Source organism: Helicoverpa armigera, chromosome 24 (assembly GCF_030705265.1).
Source record: "Helicoverpa armigera isolate CAAS_96S chromosome 24, ASM3070526v1, whole genome shotgun sequence".
Classification (NCBI taxonomy): Eukaryota; Metazoa; Arthropoda; class Insecta; order Lepidoptera; family Noctuidae; genus Helicoverpa; species Helicoverpa armigera.
The window spans coordinates 7,275,663-7,291,079 of record NC_087143.1 but is presented as its reverse complement, the minus strand read 5'-3'; the positions used below and the strand labels follow the sequence as shown (position 1 = coordinate 7,291,079).

Below are 15,417 nucleotides of genomic sequence, written 5' to 3'. Positions count from 1 at the left end.
AATTACAAACTGAAAGTAATAAGGAAACTAAAAGTTATTTCATGAGCAGTTATGTTCCGTGATAAGTTACTTCAAGAGCGACTGAAACTAAATTCGATAGCTGACATTACAGTTACATAATACCTAATTAAAATTATAATTGTATATGTACGACTATCTTCTTAAAAATAATATTCTGCTACTTCAGTATTGGAATGTTAAGCGCAGTAATATTATTCTTTATTTATAGTAGCGGCATTCTTTAACACGAAATAGTTTCGTATGAACGCGCTAGAGGGCGCTTGTAAATATGAAAAGCAAGGCGTTGCAACACAAGTTGCTCAGTAATATCTTTTGATCTTAGACCATAGGTTTAATTTCATCCCAATATACTTACTACTAGTTGAGTAGTAGTTGTAGTTGTTGTAGCGTTTTCTACTGTGACTACTGTTTTACATCTCTTTTTCATTATCATCACAATTGCATAAGCTGTCAATTGTATTGAAAAACTTTCAATTGTTTTAATAAATTGTCGTTGTGGTATGTTAATGAGTGTTAAATCGCAGAATAACTTTGATATCCACTTCACACCTATAGACTTGAAAGTATGGATATAAGGATGTTTGTTAGTCTTTCACACAAAACGAATGAATCCAGTGAAATCTTATTACTTCTTTAAATCTATAAAATAAAAACTAAAATACTCACGCTTTCGCGGCATGTCTACTCTACATAGTACCTAAATCAAATAAAATAAAATCTCTAAATAGTAAATACAGGTGTAATGTTATTTAGTTTCCTGTGTAATCCCTCTAAACACAGCCTTATGCAAACAAACTATATACTGTTATAAGTGTTATATGTACTTCCTGCCGGACACCCTCATGCATCCCCACATTTTCTCCCTTATGTATTTCCCTATGTACACCCTTATGTCATCGTTAATGAACCCCCTTACATCTTTTACATCTTTTTATATCCCCTATCTATATATATCCTGTCTATACCCCCTATGTATACCATCGAAACACGGAGGAATTCGTCATGAGAAGATCTCATAATGAGTCAAGATCTAAAGATGGGCCTAAGGAAACATTCCGATGGAGAAGAAATAAAGAAAATACAAATATTCAAGCAATTACTATTACCTCTAAGAATGCATGATCATTAAATTGATAGATGCACGTATCAGGCCAAGGTAAATGATTGGTATAAAATATTTAAAAAAGTGGCAACACTTATGCAACGATTCGAAATGGGGAACGCTGGCAACACTCATGACCTTAAGGTAAGTAGTGTTTCGATATAAATGATGAGCATAGGAAATTATGAAATAACGGAGTTTTTGTTAAGTTTGTGAATGAGTAATATTCGTAGAAGTTTTTTGTGACCCGGTTTTTTTTAAGGCAGTGATTCTTAACGGATGTCTGTATGTGTGTACGCGAGAGTAGTCACATCTTTTAGTCGTAAAAACAATTGGTGAATGCTATTTAGCAAAATGTGAACCATCACCTTCCTCTAGATTAATTTCCGTACTACCATAGACCTGAAAGTAAAAGCTAAAATAAAACAACCACACGTAATTAAAAAATACCTATATTTTCACCTAATTACATTAAATATAAAAGTTTTAACTACCAATTAATTTAACTAAGGTAAATAAAAATTAAGTCCCCCTAAATGACCCTCATCCCTTTTCCTTTGTTCTTGTAGTCTCTCTTCATCGTTGCCATCAATACCTAAACCCAGTCTTTCAATCAGTTTCTCCCCTTTATCTCCATGTAACTCTATGAACTGTCTTCGTCTCTTCAAAGCCACATCAGGATCGAAGATCCAAGTAGTTTTATCGTGAATCACTGGATGACCAATGAGGTTTGTTCGAATAAATCCAGCTATAGGTCCTGTGGGATTTTGTGCTTCAACTTGTCGGTAAAACAGGAGCATGCAGAATGACAGCTGAAAAAAAAAGATAACTGTCATGTCAAATGTCAGATTGAGAAATGGCGCGAAAATTCTGTCTGTATTCTTTTTGTTTTGTTGTGCATAAATTATTTTATACAGGTTTTGTTTGTAAATTAAGTTTGACCGTGTAATATTTGCATCACATGTCAAAGTTTTGTTACGAAATATGGTTTGTATATTCATAAATTTGACTGTTAATAATTTTAGAACAATAGTGAATATAAACTAGCTCTTGCGACCTGTCACGCGCCAAAAGGCCACCATTGCATTCCAATGTCACATTAAAACCATTAGTTAATCATTATGGGTTGCTTAATATATTTAAAGTATCTAGTAGTTTTGTGTAGCAAGCAAAGCCTGTTTTATTCACTTTTGCTTGCAAGTCAAAGTTCAGATAACTTGCAGATTACGAAGATATCTGCATCTTGCAAAATAAAGGATGCCTTAGTCCTAATTACACACGGAGAGATGGTTCCTACGTTACGTTATTTTTTACTACCTAATTAAAGATAAATCTGAAACCTGAAGGGAGATTTATCAAAAGTTTTCAATGTATGAGAAATATTGATTCGGGACGCGAGAAAAACCTCATGTAACTTTTAGTTTAATAACACCTTTTTTTGGCTATCAACAAACATGATTCCCTGTCGCCTCTTCCCTCTACGCTTCTTAGCATCCTCCGAGCACAATAACAAGGCTTGATTTTGAACATCCAGTATTAGATTAACAATTCCGCACACACGGATAAAAGTAGCCAGTTTTCCAAATCGGATCAGCAGTTCCTAAAATTAGCGCGTTGAAACAAACATACGAGCTCTTCTGTTTTATAATATTAGTAAAGATTCCAATTAAAACACACATTCATAGTTACTTGATATTCCAAGGTCAAGTAATATTATACCACACAAACTTTCTCACTCGTACAAAAAAAAACAAATCACATTATGCACAAACAAAGCAAAAAAAAAAACTTTTTGATTCCCGCCTAAAATCCTGTCAAAATCACTGACGCGTTCGGATTCACTCGAAACGTATACTCACTGTTATTAATTTATACATTTTTATTTTATTTTGTTTTGTTTGGAGTTAATGACTAAACTGTGTGGCGCGTGAACGGAGACTGGTGGAACAAGTTAAAATGTAACTTTTACATATAAAGCAGTGCAGTTGCTTAACTGTTGTGGAGACGTTGATATCGTTACGTCACTAGGATTGGGTAACGAACCTTTTTTTTTGAGCAGGGTGGGACTGGCTGTTGGTGGAATGCTTTGTAACTTCTTAATTATTATTAAAATACTTAATTTAAAAATATATGACGTTCTTTTGTGAAAGAATGCAAGAGTCTAATATTTTTATTATCTACCACTTTTTAATTTTAAATTAAAACTACTAATTTATCTTTCTGTATAAGGTCTGATGTTCCAAAATATGTATTAAGTTAGACAGTGACGAATCAAAAATTGATAGAATTCCTTTGATAGCTACCTATCAATCTAAAAACACACTAAAACGATTTGTTTAGCCACAAAGTTATTCCATAAAATTGAGGAGATCTGTAGAACTGAAGTCTGTTATTATGATGGTATTGAAATCCGTATTGCGTGCCGACAACATGGCATACTACCTTTATTAAAATAATTATCTTATGTAATCAGCGCCGTTATCGTGGGTATTACTCGATTCATTCATAAAAATAAGGTTACTTAGGTATATCGGGCTATTTTGTTCCAGCATCAATAATGTTTCAACCGCATTTAGACTATGCTCAAATAATTAGATTACCGAATTCATTCCAGCCGCATATCATAAAGTACCAAAGAAAATTATTTTTTAAGAAAAACTTTCTAATAGAAAAAGTCATCAACCGATTTACCAAAAAACTTTTAAACGTCAGTTTAACACTTCTAAAGAAATGACAAATTATGACGTTGAAATTTGGTCCATTTTGCAGGCACACTTTTATTAGACAAGTGTTTGACACATGTTTAAGTTTTTGTAGTAAGACCACCAATGTTCCTGAAAAAACACGCGGGAAAACTGAGTAAGGAAACCCACAGAGGTTGAATTTCAGTCTCCCATTCTATCCCACCCTGTTTTACCGACACTCCCTGACGTTTGTCAGTCGCCGGGAAAAATCAATAATTTCAACAACATACCGTGACGTTCTTAGCAAGCCTTGTTCAAAGTTAAATAATATTAAGTATTTATTTAAAACAAAATGATGCAAGAATATGACGACGATTTCTTCTTTGAAGAGGATAAGATGTATGTATTGTATTTTTTTGTATATTGCATGCTTTTACATTTTTTTCGTGAGAACTAAAATATGTGAACGGACTTATCTGTGGGTTGGTGCTTTTTTATTAAATTAGGGACTTCATATAAGTGTAGTGTGTTAGTATATTATTTATTTGGTATTCTATATAGGTAGGCTTTAATTTTCACAAATGAGTATTGTGGAGGCTTCATTTTATATAAGTACTTATATTTTTTTCATGTATGTATAAAAAAAAATCTCTTTTGTATTGATAGAGGCTCTCAGAATGTTTATATTTGTAACTAGCATGTCTACCTTAATCATCAGAAACTCTTCAAAATTTATATTTTTTCCAAACTGTTTTTATGGCGTTTTCATAACAAAGCTACAGGTGGAAAACGCTGCCTTGCCTTGACACACAGGAAAAAATATAGGTTTTTAATTTTATAGGCAATGTATGTAGAGTCTATTAGGTATCTGAAATTCAATGTAGATGAATGGTAATGTAGATTAGGTACTATTTAGCATTTTTACGCAAAAATTACAGCGTCCTATAACTATTCATGGATCGTTCATTGCCTAAACAAGCAAGATGGTCTTGTTTCATACATAGGTACAAGGCTGGTACTATTTTTAATAAACCCGCGACAGAGACAACCACAGATAACGCAACTAACCAGTAGTTTACCTACTGGAATCGTCTGAAATCGTAACTATACAAAACCAATCAGACGATTGCATTTATTTCGAACGAACCATACTTAGAACATTTAACCAACCGACACCATTGATATGCCTTTGCACTCTGCCAAAGACACTACAGCGCTGCCACAAATTACTTAATAGTTACTGTGCGTCAAGTTTGTGCCTAAAGAAAGATGTGATCGAAAATGCATGAGTGAGCACTATTTGTTGCGCTGTCTCGTCCCCACATGTAAATTACCAGACTTTTTCGCACAGATATTTGCCCCTGCACGAAATTGGCAGACATTCGCACAGAAATTCCTGCTTATGGCGGTTCCAGTTGAATAAACGCTCTAAGCAACCATAAACGCATGCGTTAGTCAATATCGCAACACAAGTTATCTGTAACTTCCTTTATTTTGCAGCCCACTATCAGTTGTTTGAACGAGTTTGTTAAGTTTACGGTTTTCTATCGATTTTTGTGAACATGTGGCAACAGAACAGTCAGTTTTATATATTCAATGATACGAGGATTTGTCCCCAGCTTCAAGCTACTATACATAACATGTTTGAAGATAAAATGTGTGTATCAACCTTTTTTTGTTTATTTTTAGTTTTTTTTTTTGTTTGTTTAATTTGAATTTAAGTACGTTGTATGTTGCGTATAGTACCTAGTACTGAACAAGCATGTTCCTTTGTTGTAAGTACCTACTTTTTGTACCTACAACTTAAAAACCATAAGGAACATTTAGCTGTTTTTTTTTAATATCATGTAGATAGTAGGTATGGAAAAGTAATTGTAATACCTAATACCTACCTAACTAATAGAAATAATTGTAGTAAAAGTTTTAGTTGGTGTTAAATGTTATTTTAGTTTTCAGGATTTATCGTTATAACCTAAATATTTAGGACTATTATTACGTATTTTTACGACGTATTTTTTTTCATATTATACCTACGAGTCTCCCGCCGCGATTGCCTAGTGTTTAATTAGTGGTTAATTTGAAATTATATTTCATTTCTTGTGTTTATCTATTATTTGTTATTTTTGTTTAGTAAACAAAATGGAAAAGTTTCCAACTTGTTACTTCCGGTTGAAGAGAAGTGAGTAAAAAAAAAAGTTTTTATTCTTTTTATATGTTTTCTTAGTTTACCTGTCTAATTTATCGTTTGTCATTTTATTTACTTAGTGCTGCGCCAGTGATTCAAGATATTACGAAGGATGTTTCAGAGATTAAAATATTTGAAGAGTAAGTACCAATTTTGTATGTTTTTCATAAATATTTCTTTAGGGAACTAGTAACATTTCTCTAAATATCATATCGGTGTAAAAAAAATCATTTAAGTAAATCGGCTCAGGAGTTTAAGTGTGACAGCGCAACTGAAATTGATTATTTATTTATTTACTTAGAAAGCCAAAGGAAGAACTTGTAGAGGTGGAAACCGAATGCATTTTCAACGATCTTCGCTACGAAAGATATACGATACAGCATCAAGATCTGCTGTAAGTCAGTAGACCAGTAGCTGCCATGTTTTTGTACATAGAACAGTATTATTTTCATGCCTGCTAAGGCTGGAAACAGTGCTCGGCCGACGGTCAGCGCTGACCGTACGTCCAGACCGAATCACATACAAAATCACGCGCGTACCGACAACGTAGCTGTGTTCGCGTTCATAGACTTGCACAGATATAGCTACGTCAGCGCTGACCGTCGGTCAAGCACTGTTTCCAGCCTAACACTATTCTCAAAGTCGAGGATAATGCACACAAGAGTTGTTCCTACTGCCATGTAAGCTATAACCTGTTTTGCTAAGATAGTCGGTAAAAATAATTTAATGAGCTATTTTATTTTACAGGTTTTATCAATGATGGTAGAGTTTCTATCGCTAGATTGTAGATGTAAGAGATCCTATTAACGTGTTGGAGCTAAACGTAGGGAACCACTGAAAATTGTAAGCACTGGTGTAAAATTGTTATGCACTGTACATATCTGTCTAACTACCTAACCTATTTCCCAAAAAGAAGGAGGTTTCATACTAAGCTCTATGGCTATTTTTTAGAATTGTTTTTTGTAATTACGCTAAAATAAAGATGAGTGAAATGCACCTGTTATTTTATTTCTCCAATAACACGCTATTTATATCCAGCCGTATTCCCTATACCCTATGTTAATATTCAGGTGAGTACCTTCTTGGCTAAAAATAATAGTTCCTGAGAATAGCAGCTTCAAACAAAAAACTCTTCAGCTTTACAATATTAGTATAGATTTCTTACTAAATAAAATTTTCAGGGGTATGACAGTAACATCAGGCAGCGTGGTGTTAAGCAAAGATGAGAAGAACCTGATAGGTATCAGTATAGGCGGAGGAGCACCTTTATGTCCGTGTTTGTATATCGTTCAGGTATAGTATTTGGTTTATTCGTTTAATAAGGATTCATAAATCTCTCGACAAATTTATTCTGTCTGTATAAATTTGTCGAGAGATTTATTCGGATAAGTTTTTGTGCTTGAAAAGAATTCTTTGCTTCAAAAATGAAATGCTTACCAAATTATTAAGGTTATAAATAGTAGGTATTTGGATATGGCATTTAAAAGAGTGTAAAACTAGCAAAATCTTTTTAGTGCCATAATTTACCCAACCTTTTAAAATCTTAATTTTTCTGTCGTAAAATACTTCTTCCAACAGGTATCTGTGGAGATCTAAGGGGGAGGCCTATGTTCAGCAGTGGACGTCCTATGGCTGAGATGATGATGATGATGATGATGATGATGAAAATACTTCTTCTACTATATTTGTATTTTTTTTAATTCCTATTCTTTCAGATATTCGACAACACGCCAGCTTCAAAAGATGGGACGTTACAAAGTGGTGATGAGTTGGTCGGAGTCAATGGACAAACTGTGAAGGGCAAGACTAAGGTTGAAGTAGCTAAGATGATACAATCGGCTAAGGTAAGCTATTTCAGAAAAAACCACTTGGGTACCACTCAATTGTGTGAACAGAGGGTAAGGAGAAGGATGAGCTAGAAAACCGAAGTGAAAATTAATAAGAAAGAAATACCTCTCATAGGAAGCCCGTTCTTCTCCATAGGAAGCTACTTTTGGAAGGGGCAACTAGGGCCAAACTAATTTATATTTTTGACATTCCTGATTGCTTGTTAGACCTTAATGAAGTGAATGATTTGAACGTATGTGTTGAGGATGTATCAAAATAGTAAATAGGTTGTAAATATATAATGCCAGGCCCGTATTAACAGGTGACAAGATACAGTATGCCTAAAATTGTGTAGCTGCATAACCTCAAATAACTCTCGAATTCAATAATTGAAAACAGCTTGTAATTTAAGCGTCATCTCAGCACCGCAAAGGTTACTACAAACCCAAACCATTCCACAGGACGAAGTAACAATAAATTACAACAAACTTCACGCTGATCCCAAACAAGGGAAATCCTTAGACATCATAATGAAGAAGATGAAGCATCGTCTGGTGGAGAATATGTCGTCTGGAGCAGCGGACGCGCTCGGACTGTCGCGAGCAATACTGTGTAACGACACGCTGGTGGCGAAGTTGAATGAGCTCAGAGAAACTGAGACCACTTATAAGAGACTCGTGGAGAATGCCAAAAGGTAAAACGAAATAAAATTTTAGGTGTGTGAAACTGTTCGAAAGAGTCACCGCGGCCCCGGTACATAAAATGCCTACGAAGGAACATGGTGGGTTGTAGTCAGTAAGAGTCTGACGCTCCCTCACGCTGCTAACTCACAGCGGGAGTCATTTGTAAAATTTACAATACAAATGTTACTTCTGGTCTACTCGCTCTGGTCCACCAGCAAACAGTATAGCAGCTTGTCCAACGCATCATGGTATTGCTAACCAACATTTAGATTTGCCTATTTTATCCAGGGTTTCGGGAAACCATGAACAACTTAAATGATGCCAAAGTAGGAGTCCAGTTAACGATTAATGTCTGGTCTGTTGATTTCATATAAATATCCGATTAATCCTCATTCTGAACATAAAACAAACTAGGAATTTTATTCAGTTTTTCTAAAATATATGTATGTTTCTTTTTGTTCTATGACATCCAATTTCTTTCTTCCATTTCGAAAATTCTTCTTCCAGAATGCTGAAGGCGTACTTCGATCTCTTGCAAACATACAAGTCAGTTGGGGATATATTCGCTGCCATAGGAGTTCGAGAGCCCCAAGCTAGGGCTTCTGAGGCCTTCACCAAGTTCGGACAATACCATCGGCTGTTGGAAAGAGATGGGATTAAAATGCTGAAAGCTTTGAAGCCGGTAAGTTTTCTGCTATATATTTAAATGTTCATGTTTTTCTGATCAGTTTGTCTTTTGCTTGCTGTCGGATCCTACTTTTGGGAGTAGAATTTGCAGTTCTATTCAAATTAGCAAACAAAAATTGTTGACCTCAAAATATCTACTTACCATGGTGTTTTAAATAGGACACTTACTTATTAAGGGGTAACGTTTAACACTCACCCTCCCCTCCCTTCAGGGATTTAAAGGTCAAACAGTCCATTGGCACAGGATTCAGGAATTAGTGACGCCAGTTTTTAATTCCACAAACCAGTAGTACTTAACTGCGATTATAATATCCAATAATAATAAATGCTTTTTGAATTAAATTTTTGAATCCATTACAGAAGAAGCCTAAACAGATTGTAAAATTCTCTTCAAACTTTATCTCCAGATCTTATCAGACATGGGCACATACCTCAACAAAGCTATCCCAGATACAAAGCTAACTATCCGCAAGTATGCCGACACGAAGTTCGAGTACCTCTCCTACTGCCTGAAGGTTAAGGAGATGGATGACGAGGAGTACGGGTATAATGCACTGCAGGAACCGCTGTATAGAGTGGAGACTGGGAATTATGAGTATAGGTGAGAGGTTTTATTTGCAAAGTTTCTTCTTTCCAAAAAAGAGGTTATAAATTCTGATGTTTTTTCAATCAATCAGAAACCATTATTGTGTCCGGTCTACAAGTTACCCCAGATGAGTTTCTTAAATTGATATCTTTGATGTGATTTCAGAAGTATTTATAGACATAGATGTACGCACATTTACGCAATTTTATAGCCGTTACCATTCAAAAAACTTTGGAAGAATATTGATTCGCGAAGTCCTCTGCATAGTATTAGGAACTCCCCATAATCCTAGCCGAGGTTTTAGAAAACATTCTGAACACACCAGAATTTCTTAAAACGAAATAATTCATTTCTCTTATGAAACTTATTGCCATTGTTATCCAAACAGTTATAGAGCTATAGATCCGAGCCAAATAACAAAGTTTTTCAGCAAATTACTTAGAGGTATTCCTCCATTGCAGACTGATTCTCCGCTGTCGTCAAGACGCTCGGACGCGCTTCGCTCGGCTTCGCTCCGACGTGTTGGTCAAGTTGGAACTGTTGGAGAACAAGAAGACACAGGACGTTGCCTACCAGCTGAGAAGGTTTATACAGGGGCTTGCTGTTTATCATAAGTGAGTTTTGTTTCGGTATTACTTCTAATTTTACTGAAAATTCTTAGTGAATGTATGATAGGGATCAAGAAATTGTATTCTCTATAACCGAATTAATATTTACCTCGTCAGTCTAAAATCGCGAAAACAATATATGGATAGACGAATTGAGAACTTTTTCGGAAAGTGATGAAAACTCACAAATCCAAAGAATTCGTATTTCTTTTTATTACTTTTTTGTCCTAAATCTAGCTTATCCTAATTTTGGATAGGCACATCAAATGAAAGGGATTGCCTAATTGTACAAAAATATGAATTGAATCTTTTTGTAATAAATTAAATAGACATACCTAGGTATTGTCTTTTGTACCAATCCATACCTCTATTTAATAGTTTTCTTGTATTCCAACATAACATATTATTGTATATTTGTATTTGCAGTGAATCGGTAGAACATCTGAAAGACAACGCGACTCTGTTCCCGGTCGAAGTGGATCTCTCTCAGAACGCGTTCCAGTACAAATCTACTGCGCAGATTATTCAGGTAACCGTTTATACTATATTCAACCTATATAGGTATAGCGCTTGGTAGAACGATATTTTGTCCCGTGGCATTAAGTCATCGCAAGGAAAAAATTACCTAAGTCTAAAATACAAAAAAAATGTTTTTTTTTTTGTTCAATTATTTTGAAGTTCAAAAGAGTTTGTAAAGGATGATCAGTTCATTTCAAATAAGAAAAAAAAGTGTATTTTTGGCACTAAGATGATTTGTGGCCTACTTAGGAAAGATTTTTTTAAATTCCCAAATTCTCCACAGGACGGCCAAGAAGAGGACGAAGAACTAGAATTCGGCAAAGAAATCCACGAATATCATGACATTGCTGACATTGACAAGGAGCCCAAACTTGTCAATCGCCGTCAGACCAAAGACAACGACGACACCGAATCGTCAGAACAATTACTACCTGACTTTGACAACGTGACCCTAAACTATGACAAAGTCGACAAATCTGACAATATGGACAATTTGACGTTACTGACAGAATTGGGATTGGCTGACACGAATGTCCAAGATGACTTTGGAGATTTTCAGAATGGATTGCTGGATGAATTTATGCCCAAAACCAGTGGCGAGGATAAGAATGATATTTTTGAGGATTTGTTAAGTGATTTTAGTAATTTAAATAAATAAATGTTTAGGATTTTTTTGTTTTATTTTCTTCCAATTTCTGAAACTAATTCCTTCAATAACTTAACTTCTAGAATCATCATCATCATCTCAGCCATAGGACGTCCACTGCTGAACATAGTCCTCCCCCTTAGATCTCCACAGATACCTGTTGGAGGCAACCTGCATCCAGCGTCGACGGCGACCTTTATAAGGTCGTCTGTCCACCTTGTTGGTGGACGTCCTACTCTGACTTAACTTCTAAAATGGTTATGGAGAAATAAAAAATCAGCAAGAAATAATAATTTATTAGCAAACAATATTGCACAAGAAAAACAATTCTTCCTTCCTATAGCTTCTCTCTGGCATCCCATACAATCTCGTTTGGTCTACATCTATCAAACAGCTAAGTACATTCTTGTCTCCTAGTGCTGTACGAAAATTCTTTCACAATTGGATCGCCACTCGTTTCTTGTGTTGCAACATACCCCCTAGCATGAACATTCGGAAGCATCTTTTTATACTTTTCCCTCAATTTAAATAATTTCTCCGAGGCAGCTTTTGAAGCTGATGCGTATATAGTAAATGCAGCATCTTTGAATCCTTTTAGTCTCGCAAATGCGGTGTCTTTTAGATCCTGAAGTTGTTTTTGATCGAGTGCAACAAATGCTTGAACGGCTTGAACTATTAGGAGACACTGCAAAAAAAATTGGAGTTATAGTATTAAAGTTGGTAGAATGGTGTCGGATAGGAACTGAAAATTATTAAAACAGTTTACAATCAAAAATAAAATAACAAGGTAAAAGAAGTATCGATGACAATAAATGAAAACACGGACAAAATTAGTACTAAAAAACGTACAACTTAGCTCTGGTCTATGCCCGATAAATGGGTCCCAAGGCCCAACAGTGACTAACTTAGATACTGATTTGCAATTTTTTTTTAGACTTAGGGCCAATATATTGCAGAAGTTTTTTTTAAGCGTATAAAGGGAGTTTACCTAAAATACGAACCAGTCCTTACGATGAAAATATTTCTTTAGAAAATCTTCTGCTTATAACTGCGTAGATAATAGTCAAATAATAAACTCACCAAGATATAAGTCTTCATGTTGATACCAGGGTAAACACAGAAGCACTGGAGCTATCGCATATCGGCCTTCTAATATAAACTTATGGTCGCATACCATTAAATTAACTACAGTCCTATTCTGCACCATAACGTTTTAATATTGTTTGAAGCAGCGATTTTGTTTCGATATCGCTTCCAATTTCATCTTCATCATCTCAGCCATGGGACGTCCACTGCTGAACATAGGCCTCCCCCTTAGATCTCCACAGATACCTGTTGGAGGCGACTTGCATCCAGCGTCTTCCGGCGACCTTTATAAGGTCGTCCGTCTACCTTATTGGCCAAATCCAATTTGTGAGTAACAAAGTATAGGTAATTTTTTGGTGGAAAGTCATCAAATCACTCTGCCGCCGTGGGTGCAGCGTGAGGGAGTGTCAGACTCTTACTGACTAAAACCTACCACGTTTATTTTTAAGCCCTGTATGTACCAGGACTGCGGTATCTCTTTCAAACAATCCTACAACCCCAATGATCTTAAATTTATTAATATAAGGTTTAAATTCCAATGGTAAGTGATGCCAAATCCGATTTGTGATACATTAAGTGCTTGTATATCGTTAGAATTTAGCAATTGTTAAGCCAGTGAATAGTAATTGTTTAAACATTGGGTAAGACAGGACAAAATAAACAAAAAACAAGGAATAACTTAAGAAATAAAAAAGAGAAAACAATAAGATTAAAATGATTTGAGCGAAACGCATGAATATAAAGTTTCATAATAAAATAAACAATAGCGCGTTATTTGGATAATAGAGGTATAATATAAGAAGTACCTAATAACATAGGAAATTGAAATTACTTGTATGAAAATGTTCGGTGTCAATTCGCTATACCAGTAGCTACAATTTATTTTTCCTACAATAGGTAAGTAACGCTAGGTTTTGGGTGTCGTATGTTAGTTTACTTTAAACTACTTTAAAAGTTGTAGGTATGAAACTTTTAAAGGATCCTATATAAATTGAAAACCATTGAGGGCGCGGGTTCGATTCCAGGTCAGGCAAGTACCAATGCAACTTTTCTAAATTTGTATGTACTTTTTAAGTATATCTTAGACACCATAGACTGTGTTTCGGATGGCACGTTAAACTGTAGGTCCCGGCTGTCATTAAACATCCTTGGCAGTCATTACGGGTAGTCAGAAGCCAGTAAGTCTGACACCAGTCTAACCAAGGGGTATCGGGTTGCCCGGGTAACTGGGTTGAGGAGGTCAGATAGGCATTCGCTTCTTGTAAAGCACTGGTACTCAGCTGAATCCGGTTAGACTGGAAGCCGACCCCAACATGATTGGGAAAAGGCTCGGAGGATGAATGATAAATGAGAGAATTACCAGAATACACCTGCAAAGGGAAAGTATCCCATACATTGTATTATCAAAATTCCGCTCACAATTATTTGAATTGCTTTCTGACTGACAAACATGGTTTGACATGAAGATTTATAGCCAGCTAATCATGTTGTAACTATTATGTATACACATACATATATTATATCTAGGTTTGTTATTGTTTGGGTACTAAGTATTACACGTAGTAACTATTAAGTAATCTGTGATCTGTAGTACTGCGATCAATCTGTATTGTTTTTACGGCAAACCGTTGAAGCGATTGAGATGAAATTGAGTAATCAGATCAAAACTCATTTATTCAAACTTGGCTGCAAAACAGCACTTTACGAACGTCAAAAAAAAAATACAAACGACAGCCTCCAAAACGCCCACCCTTCATCACTTCCTATGTGTTTTTGCACGGAAGAAGAAGTATGTTTGTCACAGTATGTATTCTTGTTTGAACGGAACCTGGTATTTATATCATAAAAATAATATAAATATTTTTTTAAATCACTTCTTATAACCAAGGTACATAGGTAGGATAGAAATAGAACTATACTTTCTCATTTATCATAAGGATGCGGATAAAAATGTCATCTTGTAAGAAATAAAACAAAAATATTCTTAAAATAAAATATATTATTGAACCAATGTTACAGCTTAAAAAAATTTACGCTTCAGATAGTTAGCTCTAATCCTAATTATTAACTAACAATTAATGCATAACAAAAGTTTTTATTTTATCTCTTGCTATCCGTACTTAATCCGTGCTTTACCATTAGATAATATGAACTTTAAATTGCGATTTTAATAATTATACCAAAAAACTATAGAAAATTAATTTCAATTTACATTAAAAAAAACTTAAGCAATTTTAATATTTTACAAAGAAAAAAACGTACACAAAAATATACAGTGTAATTTATAATGATCAGTATGACTTATGCCAAATGCCAATCAACAAATATAGAAAGTTGAAATAATATCAAAAAACTTCACAGCTTTTGTTTTTACTTTATCATAAGCACAAAATTCATCATAACTTTTCTATAGTTGTCTATCGGCATATTAGTCATACCTCCATTATTATGAAAATTACATAGATTACCTGTAAATTAAAAAAAAACTGACCATAATAAATCCGGCATCATTTACTCCGTTTAAATTAGTTACTTTTATTTTTGCTATTATTATTGCTATTTCTTTAGTTAATATTCGGTGTAAATGGTGGGGAGTTATCATACTCTTTTTGACCTGTAATAGTTGAAATCCAGCAACCACACAACTTCAGAATTCAGATTTTTTTACAGTTTTAAAAATATAGAAAAAAATTGGTTAACATTTTGGAAGTATGTATGTATATGTAGGTATCCATTCTGGCGAAGTGGCCATTTTGAAAAACTTTTTTATTATTTTTTTTTTG

The 15,417-nt window shown here is 34.7% G+C and overlaps 1 protein-coding gene across 2 annotated transcripts; it reads left to right on the top strand.

The window, feature by feature from the left end:
• The first annotated feature begins 4,043 nt into the window (after positions 1–4,043).
• On the top strand, positions 4,044–11,570 carry LOC110371186 (PRKCA-binding protein). 2 transcript variants are annotated; one of them, XM_064041271.1, is made up of 10 exons: positions 4,054–4,206; positions 5,308–5,464; positions 7,174–7,285; positions 7,708–7,836; positions 8,281–8,513; positions 9,010–9,184; positions 9,597–9,790; positions 10,237–10,389; positions 10,810–10,912; positions 11,186–11,570. In XM_064041271.1, the coding sequence occupies exons 2-10, from the start codon at positions 5,370–5,372 to the stop codon at positions 11,558–11,560; spliced, it is 1,569 nt and encodes a 522-aa protein (XP_063897341.1). In that variant the 5' UTR covers positions 4,054–4,206; positions 5,308–5,369; the 3' UTR covers positions 11,561–11,570. The 2 variants fall into 2 exon arrangements, with proteins under 2 accessions (XP_063897342.1, XP_063897341.1); XM_064041272.1 differs by lacking the exon at positions 5,308–5,464 and having other exon boundaries at positions 4,044–4,206.
• The last annotated feature ends 3,847 nt before the right edge of the window (positions 11,571–15,417 follow it).

Bases quoted from the DNA above. Each gene is read 5' to 3' on its own strand.
- LOC110371186 (XM_064041271.1), top strand. From the start codon at position 5,370: ATGTGGCAACAGAACAGTCAGTTTTATATATTCAATGATACGAGGATT. The intron at 7,286-7,707 runs GTATAGTATTTG...CTATTCTTTCAG, and splicing joins CGTGTTTGTATATCGTTCAG to ATATTCGACAACACGCCAGC. The intron at 9,185-9,596 runs GTAAGTTTTCTG...CTTTATCTCCAG, and splicing joins TGCTGAAAGCTTTGAAGCCG to ATCTTATCAGACATGGGCAC.